Source organism: Vitis riparia, chromosome 11 (genome assembly GCF_004353265.1).
Source record: "Vitis riparia cultivar Riparia Gloire de Montpellier isolate 1030 chromosome 11, EGFV_Vit.rip_1.0, whole genome shotgun sequence".
Taxonomy (NCBI): Eukaryota; Viridiplantae; Streptophyta; class Magnoliopsida; order Vitales; family Vitaceae; genus Vitis; species Vitis riparia.
The window spans coordinates 14,989,911-15,009,477 of NC_048441.1; the positions used below are offsets into that span (position 1 = coordinate 14,989,911).

At 32.2% G+C, this 19,567-nt stretch overlaps 1 protein-coding gene across 3 annotated transcripts in view; it reads left to right on the plus strand.

The window, feature by feature from the left end:
- The first annotated feature begins 5,500 nt into the window (after positions 1 to 5,500).
- Positions 5,501 to 19,567, plus strand: part of LOC117925227 (CBL-interacting serine/threonine-protein kinase 24) — a 30,223-nt gene continuing 16,156 nt past the window's right edge. Inside the window, exons 1-8 of one of the 3 annotated variants that reach the window (XR_004652966.1) lie at positions 5,501 to 5,635; positions 5,975 to 6,206; positions 9,980 to 10,042; positions 10,254 to 10,325; positions 14,272 to 14,379; positions 14,486 to 14,560; positions 14,672 to 14,725; positions 15,839 to 15,964. Coding sequence is in view for 2 of the 3 variants with exons in the window: in XM_034844180.1 (XP_034700071.1) it covers positions 6,042 to 6,206; positions 9,980 to 10,042; positions 10,254 to 10,325; positions 14,272 to 14,379; positions 14,486 to 14,560; positions 14,672 to 14,725; positions 15,839 to 15,964 (663 nt within the window). In the remaining variant the exon portion in view is untranslated. Of the gene's footprint in view, positions 5,636 to 5,656; positions 5,831 to 5,974; positions 6,207 to 9,979; positions 10,043 to 10,253; positions 10,326 to 14,271; positions 14,380 to 14,485; positions 14,561 to 14,671; positions 14,726 to 15,838; positions 15,965 to 19,567 lie in introns of those variants that run through there. The other 2 variants (XM_034844180.1, XM_034844181.1) reach the window with 2 other exon arrangements.

A 19,567-nucleotide genomic window follows, 5' to 3' on the forward strand; every position in this document is an offset into this window, starting at 1 on the left:
GGCCTTTTATTTTATATTTGTAATTAATTAATAATTAGATTAGAGTTTGATTTATATTAGTAACAAGAAAATAAGTTCCATAAGTAATAAAACAATCAAAACATGCTTTATGTTGTTTTGTAAGGACGATGATTAAACTTACCATTGATTATATAAATCTTTTTTTGGTTGATTTTATATTAATATAGAGTGTAAAGTTTGAGTTAATATTATGACTTTAGAATATGTCTTTATAATTAAGAGAAATTGACTATATAGATAGAATCAAGAATTTTTACACTTAACTAATATGTGATATAATGTATAAAATATTAAAAAAAATAATATCTTTTTATTTGAAAATAGATATGTTAATATGATATTTTATAATTTAAAATGATTTTCAAAAATTCATATAAAAAATCTTGTTTCACATTAGTTTTTAAATAACTTGTATTAAAAATATACAAACAAGAATCCATTAAAATATAACAAAGATAATGCAAATTTATTAATAGAAAAAAATTCAAAATTTAATATACAAATAATAACCCATTAAAATTTAACAAAATTGAAGCAACCTTCCTTTTTTTTTAATTTTTTTTCTTTTAAGGGGAAATGAGCTTATTAAGAGGGAGCTTTGCAAGCTTATATAAATTCGTACCAATGATTACTAAATTTAATGTTTTATGTATATATATTTGAAAGAATTTTGTCTTATTATAAAATAAAACTACCAAAGATTGGGTAAATAGGTAGTTGAAACAATTAACCCCAACTTTTTAATTTTCTTTAATAATTATATCAATTATGATTAAAAGATGATAAATTTCATATAAAAGAATATTCAATTGCAAATTTAAACGCAAGATATAATGTGGAAAAACCATCCAAAAACCCTTAAATGTAAAAAAATCATAAATGATATTTCAATAATTAAATAATTCACTAAATATGAGAAAATTGTACACAGTTGTACTTGATCAAGTACTCATATTTCTTAAGGTCTTATACAATGACACTTACACTCATTTTTCATATCCTTGACATGATATTCTTCATGCTCCTTCATGTATTACTCAAAGTCTTGATCAAAGTTACGATGCGAGTCGTATACTTTTACTGTATTCGATGAAAACTTGCAAGAAAAGATCTTGAAAGTTTTGAGAGATTGATGCACCAGTTAATGAATATCTATTTTTTCAAAGGTTTCAAATTTCAGAAAAATAATCCTTTTATACTAGACAAAACCTTAGGTTAATTTTTTGAACGCAGTTAAACCTTTTTTTGCCATTACCTAAAAAAAACATGAAGATGGAATGAAATTACACTACAAAAAGAACCGATGTTCAAACATTTCCTAATGGTTCAAATGTTTCCTAATAGACGTTTGAATGTACCTTTTCAAAAACTACTATGGACTTTGTTTCTTGAGAATTTTCATAAGCTTTAATGACTTTAAGCATGTATAAGACCAAAGGAAGGATATCGAATCTTGATCGGCAAAAAATGTGATAGAATTGTCAACCTACATTAATACATCGATAATATTTTACTAAACTTTTTTAATAAAATATAATGGTAGATGATGAGTCAATTTTGTTGTAAAATGATAGAGATCACTAAGAAAATGAATATGATTAATAAACTTTATTAATAAAATATTATGGAATGGATATGATTCTTCACAGCACACGCATTCAATTTTCCACACCATTAATCATAAGTCTTTTTACCCATGAATGCAAAGTTTGAAAATGAATGATACCCACCTACTTCACAATTAGGATTGAAAATGACATGTTAATTTGATGATATCCCGCTGGCGTTTCATTTGAGCTTATTTTACTAAGAAAATTAGTCTAGATTCAAAGCAAATTATTCATGTGGTCTTATGTGCTTAATTTGATTATTAAAAGGAAAACAAAGATAAAGGGTTTGTTTGAGAATTGTTTTTTAAAATATTTTTCTATTCTTCATAACAAAAAATATTGAAAACATGTTTGACAATAAAAAACTATTTTCTATTCTTAAGAATAAAAAAAATGAAAAATATGTTATTGTGAAATTAAGGTTTGGTTAATCTTGATTTTGATGATAACAAAACAAGGTTTAGAACTAATGATCATATTTCAAGTGTGATTAGGCAAGATGATTTCCAAAGTGGCAATCACAAAGACAAATCAAGTCAAGGAGAAACCATAAAGAAGAAAACCACCTCAAAGAGAAGAGTTTTTCAAGACCAAAGCTTCATAAGATCTCTTTATAAGGTTGTTGGTGCACTAGGACTTTTATGCATTTCATTCTTTATTTATGCACCAAAATTATCCAAGAGTAATATTGTTTTAAATATCTTAAGAATTGGATGATTTCATGTTTTCAACTAAAACCTTGTGTTAAATGATTTTCAAACTTGTGTTAAAAGGTTTTAAGTTGAAAAAGGTTGGGTGTTGAGCCAAAAAATGGCTCAACCGGTTCAACCGGTCGATCGGTTGTGCTCGTCCGATCGAGGACCGGTTGAGGGAGGCAAAAAAATTTCTCTCTCTCCTAGTGACTTTCTCTTCCCGGTCAAGGTTGAACCTCAATCAGTTGAGGTCCGGTTGAGGTCCAGTTGAGGTCCGGTAGAGGCTCAACGGTCACTTGCCAAACATTAAATGCTAACGGCTAGTTTGGTTTTTTTCTTCTATAAAAATGCTCCAATCTTCATTGTTTCAATAACTTAACCTTCCCAAATCTTTCTTAATTATATTTGAGCCTTGGAATAGTATTTTTGAGTGCACCATTATTTCAAAATTTGCATATCTTTAGTGCATGATTCAATCCTAGTTTTTCTTGTATCATTTGAGCTTAAAGTTCTTGTGCTAGGATTTTTGAGAGATCATTCATTTGTAAATCTTTGAGAGGAAGTTTCTCAAGTGTGGGGTATCACTTGAGGGGTTGTTCAAGAGTGGGATATCTCTTGAAAAGTGTAAAGGGTGCTTGGAGCCAAAAGTCCAAGATGGTGAATTGGAACCATAATCCAATTATATTACTTGAAGGCTTGGTTTGGAAGCCTTGGATTAGTGGAACCTCAAGCTCGGAATTAAAGCTAGAGGAAAGTGGATGTAGGCCGGGTTGCGCCGAACCACTATAAACTTTTGTGTTTGCATTCTCTCTTCCCTATTCTTTAATTTATATGCAATTGTCTATATATTGATTATTATATACTTGCATATAATTGTCTCTTGCATTCACTTGTTTAAATTTGCGAAAAGAGACCATTATCCTATTCACCCCCCTCTAGGGTGATTACCATAGGTTGGATTAGCCTCAAATTTCTAATAGTTATTTTTTGGGAACATCTTTTAGTTATTTTATATTGTCTTCACTTGTTTTTTAAGAGTTATTTTTAAAAATAATTATACAAACATGTGAAATGATTAAAAATAAAATACTACATATAAAAATGATTTTTAAAACATATTTAAAATTATTAAAAATATATTAAAAATATTTTAGGTTTCCAAACAAACTTTTATTTTATAAAAATTAGAAAACAATTTTCAAAAACTACTTTTTAGAATTATTTTAAAAAATAGTTACCAAAACAAGCCTAAATATTTTCTCTTCATTTTAAAAGTAAAACCAATCCAATAAAATTTCATAGCCTTTTATTTTTATTTTTATTTTTTTATATTAATTTGAGTATAAAGGGCATAATTTTGAAAGAATTAGTAGTTAAAGTGATTCTTGAGTTAACGCTTTAACCCATGTGGGAGTGATTTTAAAAAGATAGCATGATTCTTTTGTAGTTTATATTCAAATATTAAGTCATATAATACATATTAAAATACTTTTTTTTTTTTTTATAAAAATATATTTATCAAAATCACTTTCAAATAAGTTTTAGAGGTTCGTAATTCTAATAAGCATTTGTAACTTTTTTAACACTTGAAAAATTATGTCGTTTAAGTATTAAAAAATTTAAAACTGTTTTTTAAAATTAGTACCAAAACACACTCTAAAGAGTGTATTTTATAGTAATTATAGAAAACGTTTTTAGTTGTTTTAACACTTGAACGATAAAATTTTTCAATTGTTAAAAATGTTAAAAGCGCTTCCTAAAATTATTGTCAAACGGGTTCTTAAAGTGTGTATGATAGTAATTTTAGAAAATAATTTTACTATTTTTAATACTTCAAAGACAAAAATTTTTAAGTGTTAAAAAAATTAAAAATGCTTCATAAAATCATTATCAAACATACTTTTTAACGTAATTAAAACGTACTCTTAACGTAATTAAAGAAAATAATTATTTAGGTTCAAGTATTTCACAATTCTGTCTTGGTTTTTTTTCTAAATGTTTATTCAGGTCAACTCATAAATCTTTAATAAGATAAGATGAGACTTGGAAAGGGGCAATTATCTACCCCAGCACATAACGTGGACTTAGCCAAATACTTTAATATAAGACGCCAAACACGTCATTTTCCAAACGTCTACATTCGGAATTTAATTAAAGAAAAAAGAAGAGTTCCTAAACATGCTTAAACCCAAAGCAGCCACTAAATTATTCGCCCCTCGTTAGTCAGCTTCTAAATGTGATGATCTTACTTTTGGTCACCCAATCCCTCCCTCCTTCCCCACATTTTATTTCCTCTAACAAAGTATATTTATTATGTTTTCAAATTAGTTTTTAATTTTTTTAATAGTTTAAGTCTTTTATAAATTTTTAATAATAAGATCAATTGTTATTATATATATATATATATATATATATATATATATATATATATATATATATATATATATATTTTTTTTTTTTTTTTTTTAAAAAAAAGAAAAAATAAAACCATGTTTACAAGTGATATCACTTTTAGGCATTTGATTTTTTTTTTAATAAGAAAATGAAAGTTTTGGAAGAATGAGGTCGTGTTTAGTAACCATTTTTAAAAAGTAATTTTTGAAAACAGTTTTTAAAAATTATCATTTGATTTTATGAAACAAAAATATATTCGAGAATCTAAAATATTTTTAAAAATAATTTTTATATCTAATTCTTTTATTTTTAATCATTCTATCTTATATACATATATAATTAATTTTTAAAACAATCCTTAGAAAATATGTTTTTTTGAAAACATCTTACTTTTTAAAACAACTCAAATATATGTTATTTGAAAACATTTATTTTTCAAGAAAAAAAATAGAAAATAGTTTGTAATCATCATTTTTTTTTTTATATTTTTTAACTAAAAAATAAAATATTGTTATTAAAAACCCGTTACCAAACAATACCTAATTGAATTCAAATTATATTTTTTGTTAATTTAATTTATTTAAAGTTTGGTGTATATACCTACTATCATAATTAGTTTTAAATTTGTTTAATTAACATTTTTATAAATGTATTCTATTTATAGATTTTAATTTTAGAATATTTGACGTGGACTTATTTATTTGAAATCAATTTACACGTATATGTGCATTTTCACTGTAATTAATCAAAAGTTTGAGTTTTTTCGCATGAGGATCAGATGTTGGTATTTGACAACTCAGCTTTAGCTGTGACCGCGGACGGCCGCTTCCTCTGTTTTATGGACACCACGCATCGCGCCGGAGCTGACGGAATCCAGGTCACCGTGCTTCCGTCGAAATTGTGCCAATTATCTCTTAGGTCTTGGCATTCGCCTCCTTTCTCTGATTCTCTACCTTTTTGTCTCCCGAGTTATTCTCAATTTGATTCCCAAGAAAACATGAGAAAAGTGAATAGAAAAATCATTTGTTTCCTTCTTTGTCTTCCTTCCTTTTCGCAAACAAACTGTGCATTGTATTGTTTTTTCTTCTTAGGCAAAAAAGGGAAAAAGCCAAGGTTGATTTTACTTTTGCAGTTTCCTCTCCTCTTTTTCTCAACAACACAACACATGTTTTTTTGTTGTTTACAATCAATTCGTTTTCCGATTTCCTTCTAATTCATAGTCAGTCCCTGGTAATATGCATATTTATTGATTGGCAGATCTCTATTTTGATCGATAACTGGAGCAAACACTGGGTTTTTAGTGGGAAATGAGCGTGGAGTCACCATGAAAAAGGTCACGAGAAAGGTCGGAAAGTATGAGGTCGGCCGAACACTTGGCGAAGGAACTTTCGCCAAGGTTAAATTTGCGCACAACACCGAGACTGGGGAGAGCGTAGCTATGAAGGTTATGGCAAAGTCCACCATTCTTAAGCATAGGATGGTCGATCAGGTATCAAATTTCTCTTCCTTTATGAATTTGGAGTTATTTTGTATATATTGTATGCATGTGTGCATCTCTTTAGCCTTTCACTTCTCTTTTGATCGTCAATCATATTCTCTTGTTATTTTTCAACTTTCAACAGTAGCTGTATGCTGCATTTTCCATTTCCCAGCTTATTTGATTGGGTTTATAAGTGGAAATTGCATTGATTTTTAGCTCCTAAAAATATGATTGAAGTATTTCTGAAATTCTAACCAAACAACACCTTACTCATTATTAATTATGAGTGCGTTCTCTCTTCCTAAAGTCAGCAAATTGAAATCAACCTTATAACTGGTTTGGGACATTGGAGCTCTTCCTAAAGTCAGCAAATTGAAATCAACCTTATAACTGGTTTGGGACATTGGAGTGAAATTTTCAGTCCCTAGTGCTTATTTGTATTGGCTGTTGAATGAAGAATTGCATTTTGATTAGCGGAAATTGAAATATGTTGAAATTGTTCAGTAGATATCTTATTTTTTTATACTGAGTGTGGATACCTCAATGAAGTCAATTGGGTCTTCGTTTCTCAAAATGCACACTATAATAGGGGAAAAGAATGTGCTAAACAGAGGAATGATAAGTTGACTAAGGACACGAAATATTGAGTAATGGTGTAGCTTGTTGCTGTAAGATGGGTGCATACTACAGATGCAGCTGTTAACATTATCTCTTACTTCATATAAGCTTATAGAGTGGTGAAAGTGGCTTAATCCTCTGTAAGATGGTTTTAGAATGAAGGTCAGGGCAGAAATGTGCATGAATAAGATGTGTCTCACCTGTGCAATTGAATAATTGTAAGGACCTCATTGTTGCAATCACCATCATCATTTCAAGCCTTTCTGTGGTTGCAATATATTGTCTACCATTTCTTGTTTCTAAGGTTTCAAAATTTCAGTTCATTGATCTATGTTAGTTTGGTTCCCATCTTTTTGGTTCCCCTCTTCTTCTTTACTATTTTACATTGCTGGGGAAATATTTTAATGGCTTTAATAATAAAGTAGCATGGAATGATTAGTGCTCCTAAAGTGAACTAGAAAATATGTAATACAGATTCTGTGATTAGTATTTGCATCAACAAGCTACATGGTGGTGGCATGAGGATTTTTTACGAACTGATAATAATTTCTTGACAGCCAATTAATGTGGAGATGCATGCTCAAGTAGAAAACCACAGAAGAATATGAAATTTTCTTCCTGTTCAAACTTGCAGAAAAGTTCAGTCGTAAACCGTACTATATCCTTTTAGGAAAATTATAAACTTACTTTAAAAATTGGGGTGGGGGGGTGTGGTTAGAATTTCAAGTATTTTGCTAAACTAGTTGACAAATCAATCTTCAATGACAATGAATTTGATTGTAAACGGAAAAATTGAATGTCAGAACATAACAATAGACAAAGAGAAAAAAAGAATGTCATGAGCCAAATAAAAAAGAGAGAGAATTTACATGAGTTGATATCTACATCATATTTTTATTATATTAATAAATTGATAGGGGTCCATGCTAGACTGTCTACCATGAAGCGTTTTTTTTTTCTTTTCCTTTGGCCTCTTGTTTGTTGCTTTTATTTTGTTTTGTTTTCTCCTTTTGTGTGTGTGTGTGTGGATGGTTGCATTTGGTGCGGTGTCGCACCCAAGTTTCCATATGACAGAACATGGTCAATAACTACCTAATTAGTGTGTCTAGAAGTAAGAACTGATAGTTACATAGTCAAATATGGGCAAGGCCTACTGAGTTTAGTGTTTAACCATGAGAAATCAGGCGGCTTTCCTGAAGAAAATTTGAACTTTTGTGAAAGTGTTCTTAATCCACATAAATTACTTAGAGGGAGGTGAATAGGTAGTTCAATTTATATGGTCAAAATCCAATTTTCTGATTTCTTAATTTTCCAATTTATTAATTCAATTTTAGTGGACTTGAGGAAAATGAAAATTTGATTAATCCCAACTTTAACTTTATGAATTATTATTAGACCTAATTTGTTCAATATATATAGTATAGAAGAACAAATCACAATGATTAGGATACAAGAACTAATGATATGCTACAATTGAGAAAATATTTCAAAGCCCTTGGTCTTAATTGGTGCATCTTATATATGGGGGAGTGGAAAGACAATTGACCATCACTTTTTACATTGTTTGATTACATCGGGGTTATGGCACAGGCTATTCATATAGGTTGGGATGGTGTGGGTTCAACCTAAGAGTTTATGTGACATGATGATTATTTCTTATGTGAGTTTTGGAAACTCCACTAGAGTCAAGATCGTTTGGAAGATTGCTTGTCTCACCCTAATTTGGATTATGTGGTGAGAGAGAAATGCTAGGATCTTTGAGGATAAATGGAGGATGTCAGAGATGTTGTGGAATTTCATTTCTTGGCTTCTTGGCACTCTTGTACCGATGATTTTAAAGGCATTCCTTTGAATGTCCTCCAGTTTAGTTGGCATTCTATATGTACCCCGTTGGGGTTGGGCCAACAATAAGAGGAGCCTACTTGGGCTTGAGGAGATGAAATCCTTGTACATTCTTTTGTGATCCATCTTTTTGTATAAATTCCTTGTATAGCGAAGGTTTCTTTATGTTTTGATTATGTTTGTGTATTTGTTGGGAGGATTCTTCATCCTTTTCATGAACTCTTTATATGTAATTAATACATCTCTTGTTTTTGATAAAAGAAAAAATGATTAGGAGATATACATGGAAACCATCTACAAATGTAAAACCATGGGTCTCAATCAACTACAAAGCAAATCCACTGAATATGAAAAGTACACAGAATTTTCCTAACCAAGACACAATCTTCTCCCAGGGGATTTACTCTGGCTAGCTCCTGCACCGTGCTTTCATTTCCATGATGCAACAACTTGTACTCCTTAGTAAACACCTCAACAACCCACCAATTACTCTCCACCAAAAGGACTTTCAAGTTTCCAACTTGAAAGATTTTTTAGAGTTCAGAAACATTGGTGAAGTAATAGAAAATTCATGCATATATATATGTGTGTCTGTGTGTGTATGTATTTCCTTTTAGTGTGTGTCCTTCCTTCTATAAGGGTTACAAAAAATATATATATTTTTAATTATTTTTTCATTTTATTTATAAGTGCAAACCCTTGTTAGAATATGATAGGAAGTCTAATAAAATTGGAAAGTGAGAACTAATAAGAAAACAATATTTTAAACTTCTTTTTACATTAGATTCAATTATTAATTTTGCCATTACTTAACCAAATCCAAAATTACATAGTCACTTTGATTTATTTTACTTCCTTGAATCTTCAATCTTGCCCTTCAAGTCAATAAGACCATTAGAAGTGGTAACATTGGATCAAGTGCTTTTAAAACAAAATTCTGAACTTAATCTAGGTATGCTAGTACACTAACATTTTGAATGCCAATATTGATGGTTTAAGAAGAAACATAGAGAACATTGATTATTAAGCATAGTTAGCGTCGTTGGTGGATTTGAAGAAAATTAAGGTTATTGGAATTTCAAGCACTTAACTCTTGTTTCTCCATTAACAAAAATTTTGACCTGGTTCCTAGTTATTGGAATTTCAACTTTCACACTAGTTTACCATTGGAAAAGATTTTATGAGTCATGCTTATGCATGCTATAAGTGTTTGATATGATTATAAAATTATGTTCCAAAAGTATAATGCTTTTGAGTTTTATTGATTCTTCTTCCTTTTCTATGTAAATTGTTTGGCTAACTTTTTTGTTAGTTGTTTCCAGATTAAACAAGAGATATCCATAATGAAGATTGTCAGGCACCCTAACATAGTTAGATTGCATGAGGTATGTTTACATTTTTTGTAATGTATAATATGACATTTTGAAATTTCCTTCTATCTAGTAATTGTTAGAGTGCATGATATATATTATGGGCTTAAACTTAAACTTTTAGGAAAATTGGTTGTCTAACAACTCCATTAGTGTATCAATTAAACTTTTTGCTCTCTCTCTCTCTCTGATGATTTATATGTATATATATCTTTTCACATGCTAGGTCTTGGCCAGCCAGACAACGATATATATTATTCTTGAGTTTGTCACTGGAGGAGAACTATATGATAAAATTGTAAGGCTTCTTCTATTCTTATATATGTACATAGGAAATGATTATCTTCTAATTACTTTTATGTTTGCTTGGTGAGTTTTGATGTGAAATCATATCATAGTATTGAATCAATTACATGGAAACCTTGGTTTGAATGGGAGCTACTTATTACTTTCTGCATCTATAAGAAAACTAGAAGTTGCATTTTTGCTTTGCTCATTTCTAGTACACTTTTATATGTACCTTTTTCTTTTTTGGATTTACCACAGAGTAATGAGATGTTTTGTGGACAGAACATGTTATTTATATTGGTCATATTTTGAATGAAAGAAGCTTAAGAGTCATTGCTTATAAAATTTATATATCTTGAAATCTATAGTTGTGTAAGTACTAGGTAATGTGGATGCAAACAGTGTTGTAGAGAGGATAGCTTGTATGTATTTTTTTGATAGGAAAAGATAATGTTTCTTAAAAGTGCCCAACAAAAAAGTATAACCAAAGTACACAGGCAATATACAAAAGGAGTCACATGACAAAAAAGAGAGAGAATAGAAATAGAGAAAACCTCCCTTCCCTTAACCAAAGCCCAACAAATTAATAGAGTCTAACAAGGAGAAGGGAGCCACATCCAGCTCAATAAGCATAATGGAGCAATTCTCCAAACCTTCCTGTCCTTTTTCCCCACAAAACTTCCATCCAGCTCAATAAAGCCCCTCCTGCGGAAGATGAAGTAACTTTTTTAACACAAAAAAAGAAAAAGAAAAAAAGAAGTAGAAGTTCTAGAGAATCCTTGTTTTATCACAAGGAAAGAGAATGTAGTTAGTTGATTCTTCCTCACTTTCTGCAAAGATAGTATTGATTCACCAAGGTCTAACTTCTCCCATTTAACAGGTTCAAACACAAGCTTCCCAAGCAGAGAAGTCCACTTTCATAGGGGCCCACAAGTTTCAAACTGCCCACACAGGGAACACCTCTCATCCTTCTCATTCCATATATGGATAGAAAGCTCTAAATGAAAAATTAGCATCCTGGACTTCTCTCCAAATCAACTTGCCCCCACCATTCCTCAATACTAGTCATCCAAGCTTGCTTAGAAGTAGCAATGAAGATCAAGGAAGGGACAAAGACACGCAATGGTGAATTGATGCACCAAACATCTTTCCAAAATTTCACTCTCCTTCCACCTCCCACAACTAAGTTGATTCCATTTTTAAAGTGTTCCCATCCTCTCCTTATAATTTTCTACATACCCATCCCAAAAACATCCTTCACCACACATGAACACCAACCTCCCATTTCTTCCTCAATCTTCTCAATAATAACCCACATCCATAATGTCTCCCTTTTTGAAGCAAATCTCCAACACCATTTACTGAACAAAGTTTTATCTAAGAGCAGTAGGGTAAAGCCCTTTCTCTCCTTATCCAAGCGAATAGTTGCCAATTCACCAAATGTGGCTTTTTTTCAAGGGATCCACCCCCTAGAGATCCCTCTAGATCTTTTCTAATCTCACTTGCACTTTTCTTGGAATAACTAAAAGCCTATAAAATAAATTGGTAAGCTTGATAGAGTACCCTTTATCAAAATTAGCCTACTGCCCTTTGAGAGGCGTTGTTGCTTTCACATTGATTGTTTTTTGTTTTATCTCTTCTCAAGCACATCCTACATGGTAGAAGACTTGGAAGTGGCTTAAAAGGAAGACCAAGAAAGGTAAAAAGGAACTTTCCCACCCCACATCCCAACAAAGAAGCCAATTCCTCCATATTTGGAACATCTTTCACAATAATTAAATCCGTTATTTTAATTTTTTAGATGAGACTTTGAGGAGGCTTTAGTGAGATGATAAGGTTTTTCTATTTCTTATTTTTTCTTCTATTTGAGACTTCTAGAAGGCTTTTAGCGATATTGTAAGGTTTTTCTTCCATCTCTCTTTCTTCTCTGTATTTTTCATATTTTTAACTTTTTTCGATGTCATAACCTTAATTCATCATCCCCTTCCTAAATCTTAAAAGAGTAGAACTGTAGTCCACTCTTATTTGATTGTAGACAACTATTTTTGGGTTTTCTTTTTTCTTTTTTCTTTTTTGTTTTTTTGATTGAAAAAGGAAATAAGACATTATAAGTTTTTCTTTTCTTTCGGTTTCATTGTTTGGAATGTTTAGAAGTTCTGGGAAAAATAATGGGAGTTCTTATAGGTTGACTTTCTAATATGCTATTTGATATAAGAGGGAAAAAAAGAAAGAATGACTGATGATAATTTTGCATTTTTTTATTCTTTAATGGTAAGATCCCCATACTTCACTCTTATTTGATTGTAGACAACTATTTTTGGGTTTTCCTTTTTCTTTTTTGTTTTTTGATGGACAAAGGAAATAAGACATTAAAAGTTTCTATTTTCTTTTGGTCACATTGTTTGAAAGTTTCCTCATTCTGATTCTAAAACCAGTTTTGAGTTTCAAAACTGGTCTTAGACTAAGTTGTCACGTTGAAAGGTGTTAATCACACAATTCTTAGAAAGGACCATAGTTTTCAGGCAGTTTTGGAAATATGTTTATTAATTGGAGTGAAAAGAGTCATTAAATGATTCATCATGTTGATTGCATCTCAATTCTAATTTACACTACCTTCTGTGTGCTTTTTCCCTGCTATAACACTTTGCTATCCCCTCTATTTCCTTTAAATAGGCTCTCTATTTGAGGAACTCTGTAATATTCATGGGGTAATTTCTTATTAGATTCTTGCATGTAGAGTTTGCAACATGGTGACCAATTTTTTTACATGTTGCATCCCCATGTTGTTAATTGAGATTGATTTGACAAGGTTAGACTTTATTGAACACAGTTCCTGCACACTCTTTGGTTCTAGCAAGTACTTAACTTGGTTGTGTTTTAAAGAGTCAATCAAGTCTTACAATTTGATGCAGGAGAAAAAAAGGAAAAAAAATATTGAGCTTAATCTATGGTCCTGATTGAAGACCAGGACATTTAGAGCTGCAGTTTGTTCAAGGCTCCTTCTACTGCTGGAGTTACACTCTTTTTAAATGACAACTCTTCAATCATGTTTCACTCAATGAGGAGCATCCTAAATATTTTACTTTGATTAACAAACTTATAAATGGTTGTTCTAGTGTTTGGAAAAAGGAATATGTTGCTTGGTCTTGTTGGGTGGTTGATATGTTATTTGAATCATCAGATGATTTTGTATGGTCGTAAAGTAGCATATTTTTTTTGGCTTGTGAGCTATGCCTCCAGCTCCATTATTCTTCCTAAGCCAGGTGGCTTACCTGCATTGTCATACGTCAATTTACTGCACCATTGGGTTGCAGTAGTTTCCAGCTTTATTTTATTCTCTCCACTTTTACTTTGATAATGTAAGTTAGAAAGTGAATATGATAATTATTTGAATATTTAGCGAATATGGCAATTTTGACAAAAGGCTAATGTGTGGGCCTATCTAAACTTTGATAGAATCTATCTGGTTGAGGGAAGAGAGGACTTTCAATTTCAGACACTGGTCCATCAACGAGTGGTACTTCTGTAACATCTGAGATTCTAATTTTTTTCTTCTTTGTTTCCTGGAATAATTTCCAGCTTTAAACATTTTTGTTGATATTGCATTCTGTTATGAGCATGTGCTATTTCATTGGTTGGATTAGCTTCACTGTTGTACTTTGTTTTAACATTTCATTAATGCTTATAATAACTTCAGTAAGTACATTTTAATTGTTGCTGAATTGACTGATGGATGTAAAGGTTGGACAGTAAGATACATTTTTGTTGATATGTGTTTATGTTTACATATATGGACTGGTGGATGGGTAATATATAGTATTTAGCTTCTACAGGAATATCGACTTTCTTTAAGCTTGTAGGTTTTGCACATCATTCCAAAAATGTCATTCAGGTAAAAAACTATCCATCATTTCTGATGCAGAATATTCTTGTTTATGCTGGCCATGCATATACAGGTTCACCAAGGAAGACTCTCTGAAAACGAATCCAGGCGATACTTTCAGCAGCTTATAGATGCTGTATCACATTGTCACAGTAAGGGTGTGTACCACAGAGATCTGAAGGTGCACCACAATGTTTGGCATGTGACTCATCTCTTTTGATGATTAGAATTCATGCTATCATGATCTGATCCCTTGTAATCTTTCTTTGCTTCTCCTTCAATTTTAGCCTGAAAATCTACTTCTTGATTCGAATGGAAATTTGAAGGTTTCTGATTTTGGACTTAGTGCATTGCCTAAACAAGTAAGCATGATTGTTTTTGTTTTGCACCAGATGACACTGGATAATTCTGCCTTTAACCTTATAAATGTGTGTGCGTGCTCACTCTATTGTTTATGTTTATATCCATGTCAGGGGGTTGGACTTCTTCATACCACATGTGGAACCCCAAATTATGTTGCACCTGAGGTATGGTATGAAAAATTTAAAAGATAATGCAATATGTGTCTAACATGGTCTCACATGCTTTTCTTCTGCATTTGCTTTCTAACATAACTGTATAATTTGGTTAGCTATGCTCAGTTCATTGTGTTTGTTATTTATGCTAACAATGTTTTACATTTTCTGCTGTTAGATTGAATTTAATTGTTAAGGTGCATACTCTCAAACATAAGCAATCTTTCTGTGTTAAGTTTATGTTGAAGACATTATATTGATAATTGTTAGAAATTTTGAAAAGGGTGTACTTTGTTTATTGCTAGTTCAAGGGCTCAAGTCTTTATTTCTGGTTACAATCAACTTGTCCATGTTAAAAGTTGAATATATATCATTGTCCAATAAGGAGACAAAAGTCATGTTACTTAATTCATATATCTGAGATATTTTCAACACTGAAATTAGTGTTCATGCTGCATTTGCACTTTGTTTCTTTTTTTATTTCCTGTTTTTCTCCCTTTTTCCCCCTTAACCCATTTTAGGGTGTGGTGGGGTTGGTGAGGTGTGGGAATGGGAAAAGGGAACAGACTGTGTTTGGATTCCTGATTGAGTATAAGAAGCGTAGTGGAGAAGTTTCTCCTGATGTCTTCCTTGAATTCACATATATTCTACACTCTTCTGGATTTACCTTCCCTTCTATGGGAATAATTTCATCTTTTATTCCTTGTCTTTCTTTTTTCTCACCCTTGTCATTTGTATTATATCAGTAATTTATGTCTCTTCTCCTTTAGATTTACTAAATAATGATAAGTATGGTACAACCATTGAGGCTTGACTCAAGTGGTAAACGGTTGGGCAGGGTTTGTGGGTGGTTCCAGGTTCAAGTTTTGGACAAAAATTTACCTATAAAAAGAATGATAATCATAGTACTGAACTTTTGATCTTTTGTGTATTATGATCACTTGGGAGGCTTTATAACTTACTTGTAACCACCCCTAACTTTTTGTAAGTTGGGTGTTTATTAAGCTTTAATGAACTTAATCATGAATAAAAATTTCTCTTAATTGTCTCCTATGAGATGAATAAAGACCATATTCCGAGTTTCTAATGTTATATAATTTCTTACATTAAATCCTTGCTGTTTAGGTGCTTAGTAACCAAGGTTATGACGGTGCAGCTGCTGATGTGTGGTCATGTGGAGTCATTCTCTATGTTCTAATGGCAGGATATCTTCCATTTAATGAGATAGACCTTCCAAGCTTGTACAAAAAGGTAAACTGCCATAATTTGTTTTCTCTGGACTGTTGGATAGCTCAGGGATCTTTTAAACCTACTGATGTAATGACGTTTGATACTTGAAAATCTACAAAATATTCATGCTTAAGTTGATCTGTTTTGCATTCAGTAGTAATAACTGGTGCAAAGGCATTTGTGTAGCAAGGACACACTTTTTGTCTTTTTATTTCCTCTTGAATTAGACACACCTTTTATCTGTTAGACAGGGGCCTCCATATTGTGGCATAATTGCATTCTATTCCTGATCGTTGGAGGTTACTTTGCCAAAAATGCTATACCGTGTCTTACACTAATACTCTTGATGATCTGATTGAACATACCAGGGAATTAATTTTCCATGATTTTTGAGATCGTATACTTGTATGGAATTAATTCCTTAATTTTCAAGATTTTGTAGTTGGATGCTTTCTTGTTTTATTTTCCTCATTTGTGGAGTAGACAATCTCTAGAAATCGGTCAATTTCCTGATTTTGTGTAATTTAGTTTCCAAATTTTGTAGGATTGTATACTATAAATACTTTATTATTTTGTCAGAAATGCATGGATTTTAATTTTTCACATGGTATCAAAGCTTGTTCAAGGCCTCTAAGTTTTCTTTTATTTTTTTCCTAGTGGTCTTCATTATCACCAACTTCCAATGACCTTCATTGCTGCTATTTTCTGCCTCAAATGACCTTCATTGTTGTCATTGTATTTTTTCCTCTCTTCTCAGAGGCCGTCTTTACTGTGATCATTTCTAGACTGTTGTCATTCAATAGTTTTTTTTGAATTCAGAAATTGCACTCAAGTTTGGTCTCTACTTCAATGCCTGCTATGTTGAAAAGCTCAGAAAACAAAACCTTAGGAATCCAAACTTAGACACTGTCTTCTTGAACTAACTACCTATCGGTAAATATCAGAACTTTCAACCCTCATTCAAACTTAATGACCAAAACTGTTTGGTATGGTTGCAACATGTGCACATGTTTTTGAAGGGAAAAAGGCAAGCTCAACCACTTGATAGGACCAGCATCAAGTGAAGATGATTCCAAGTCTTCTCCTTAGGTTTAGGAGGACTCAATGATCATGTTCTGGCTATAGAACACAATGCAATCCAAAATCAGCAGAACATGCATGTTCTTAACCAGGACAAAGGAAATCTAGGAGGTAGTGAAACAGACCTATTCCAAAGTTGTAGATGCTACTCAGATTTACAAGATAAAGACCAAGATTCACTTTATAAAGTAAGGTACCTTATCCATAATTAAGTACTATAATATTATAAAAGGATTGTGATTTGAACTAGATTATTACCAAAAACTTAAAATGAATATTAGTGTGGATGTTGCTATGTTCCTTAAGTTTATTGAAAGAGCAAATATTGGAATTATTGGCTGGACTTAACGCGGAATATGATCAAGTATCTGCTCAAGATTGTGGAAAACAATTAGGAAGGAGTGGATTTATTTGAGTGGTAGGTTGGCCTACCAAGTGGGTAATGGGTAGAGAGTGAGATCCTGGATGGACAAATGGTGTGGAGATGAGCCACTTTGTGAGTCATTCCCTTCCTTATTTTCCATTTCTTTGTCTATGGAAGCTTGGGTTTCAAATGTTTGGAACCCTGATGGTGATGGGGGTGGTTGGACCCCTCTTTTCTCAAGGGTGTTCAATTATTGGGAGGTAGAGTTGGTGGAGTGTTTTTTGCAAAAGATCCAAGCTTTTAGGGTGCAAAGGGAGGTGGAAGATAGAGTGATTTAGACAGCTTCGAGGTGTGACACCTTTATGGTCAAGTCTCTTTGTTCTATTTTGGAGCCCGAAGATTCTCCTTTGTTCCCTAGTGGTAGTATTTGGAGAGTGAGTGTGCCTCCTAAGGTGCCTTTCTTTGCTTGGGAGGCTTCTTAGGGGAAAGTCTTAACTTTGGACCAACTTCAAAGGAGGGGGCACTCGTTGGCAAATAGGTGTTTTCTATGCCTCTTTGAAGTAGAAACGGTGGATCACCTTCTTCTTCATTGTGCAAAGACTTGGGTTTTGTGGAATCTTCTTTTCTCCTTCTTTGGTGTGGCCTGGATTCTTTCTTGTTTAGTGAAGGAAACTCTTCTTGGATGGCATGGGGCTTTTGTGGGGAAAGCTCATAAAAAGGCTTAGCAAATGACACCCTTATGTATATTTTGGACAATCTAGAAGGAAAGGAATATGTTAGCGTTTGGTAATAAGGAGCTTTTGCTCCAAAGATTGAAAAATTCTTTTATATGTAATCTTTGATCTTAGGTTAGGGTGTCTATAGTTTTGAGCCCTTCTTCACTTGTAAGCTTCATTGATTGATTAGACTCTAAGTAAGGGCATGTGATGTTTTTTGTTTCTATCCCTTCCCCTTCGGTTTGAGCCTTTTGGCTTCTTTTGTATACTCTGAGGGCACTGCTTTTGGTGCTTCCTCTTTTCTATATATACATCTTTTTTATCTATAAAAAAAAAAAAAAGTATCTGCTCAAGTACTTGGGAAGGAATAATTAACACCCTTGAATGAGATATTCTCAATCATAAAGGTTAAAAAATGGAGGAGTGTAATGCTGGACAATATGTAAGTGAAGGTTCTACTCTTATTGTTTCAACCTCTCAAAGTGGTCCAATCCTTTTGCACAATTTTTGGTGGAGGAGAGATATCTAGGCACTCAAGTAACAAGGATAACCGTTGGTGTACTCATTGCAAAAAACCAAGGTATATAAAAGAGATGTGTTAGTAGTTATGTGGGAAACTGTAGTCCTTCGATAGGAATGGTGGGAACCAAAACTAGAATTAATCAGAATGAGGAGAAACCCAACCATAAGAATTCAAACAGCTTAGAATTTATTGGACTAAAAGGGGAAGAGATTAAAGACTTTGGAGTTTCCTCACCTCTTTAGATAAGCCCAAAGCATCATGCATCTTGTCCAAATCAGGTTATTGCTCCATGACTAGTTCTTTTAGTGCCTTACAAGATTGTTGATATGAAAATTGAGTTATAAACTCTAGTGCCATTGGCTACTTGACCTATAACTCTCATCATTTCTTGTCCTCTAGCTAATGTCATGGAAACCAAAAAATCAAAGTAGCTGGTGGTAGTTTAGCTACTATGGCTGGATAAAGGACTATTACCCTTAACACATATCTTTCCCTAAAATCAGTTCTACACATTCTTAAATTCTCAATAAATCTTCTATCAATTTATCAAGTTACCAAAGACCTAAATTTCAAAGTAACAATTTTCTCATCCCGCTTTGTTTTTCAAGACCTTGTGATGTAGGACAACCCTAGGATGGTTGCCTACACTCAAGGGTAGGTGGGCTAGGGTTTTACTTTTAGGGTGTAAGGAGAGGAATAAAGAATAAATTTGATGGTAGAGAAAATTATAAGATAAGAAATAGAGAGAAAGAAGAAACAATGAAGAAAAGATGGAAAACCTTAGTGTCTCACTAAGGCCTTCTAGGAGTTTCACCTAAAAGAAAATCAATAGAGTCTCACCATTGAGGGTTGCAACCTTGCAATGAAAGAAAGTATAATATTATTCATCAAATTCATCCCTTTGATTTACATTGATTAGCCTATTTATAGGCTTCTCTAAG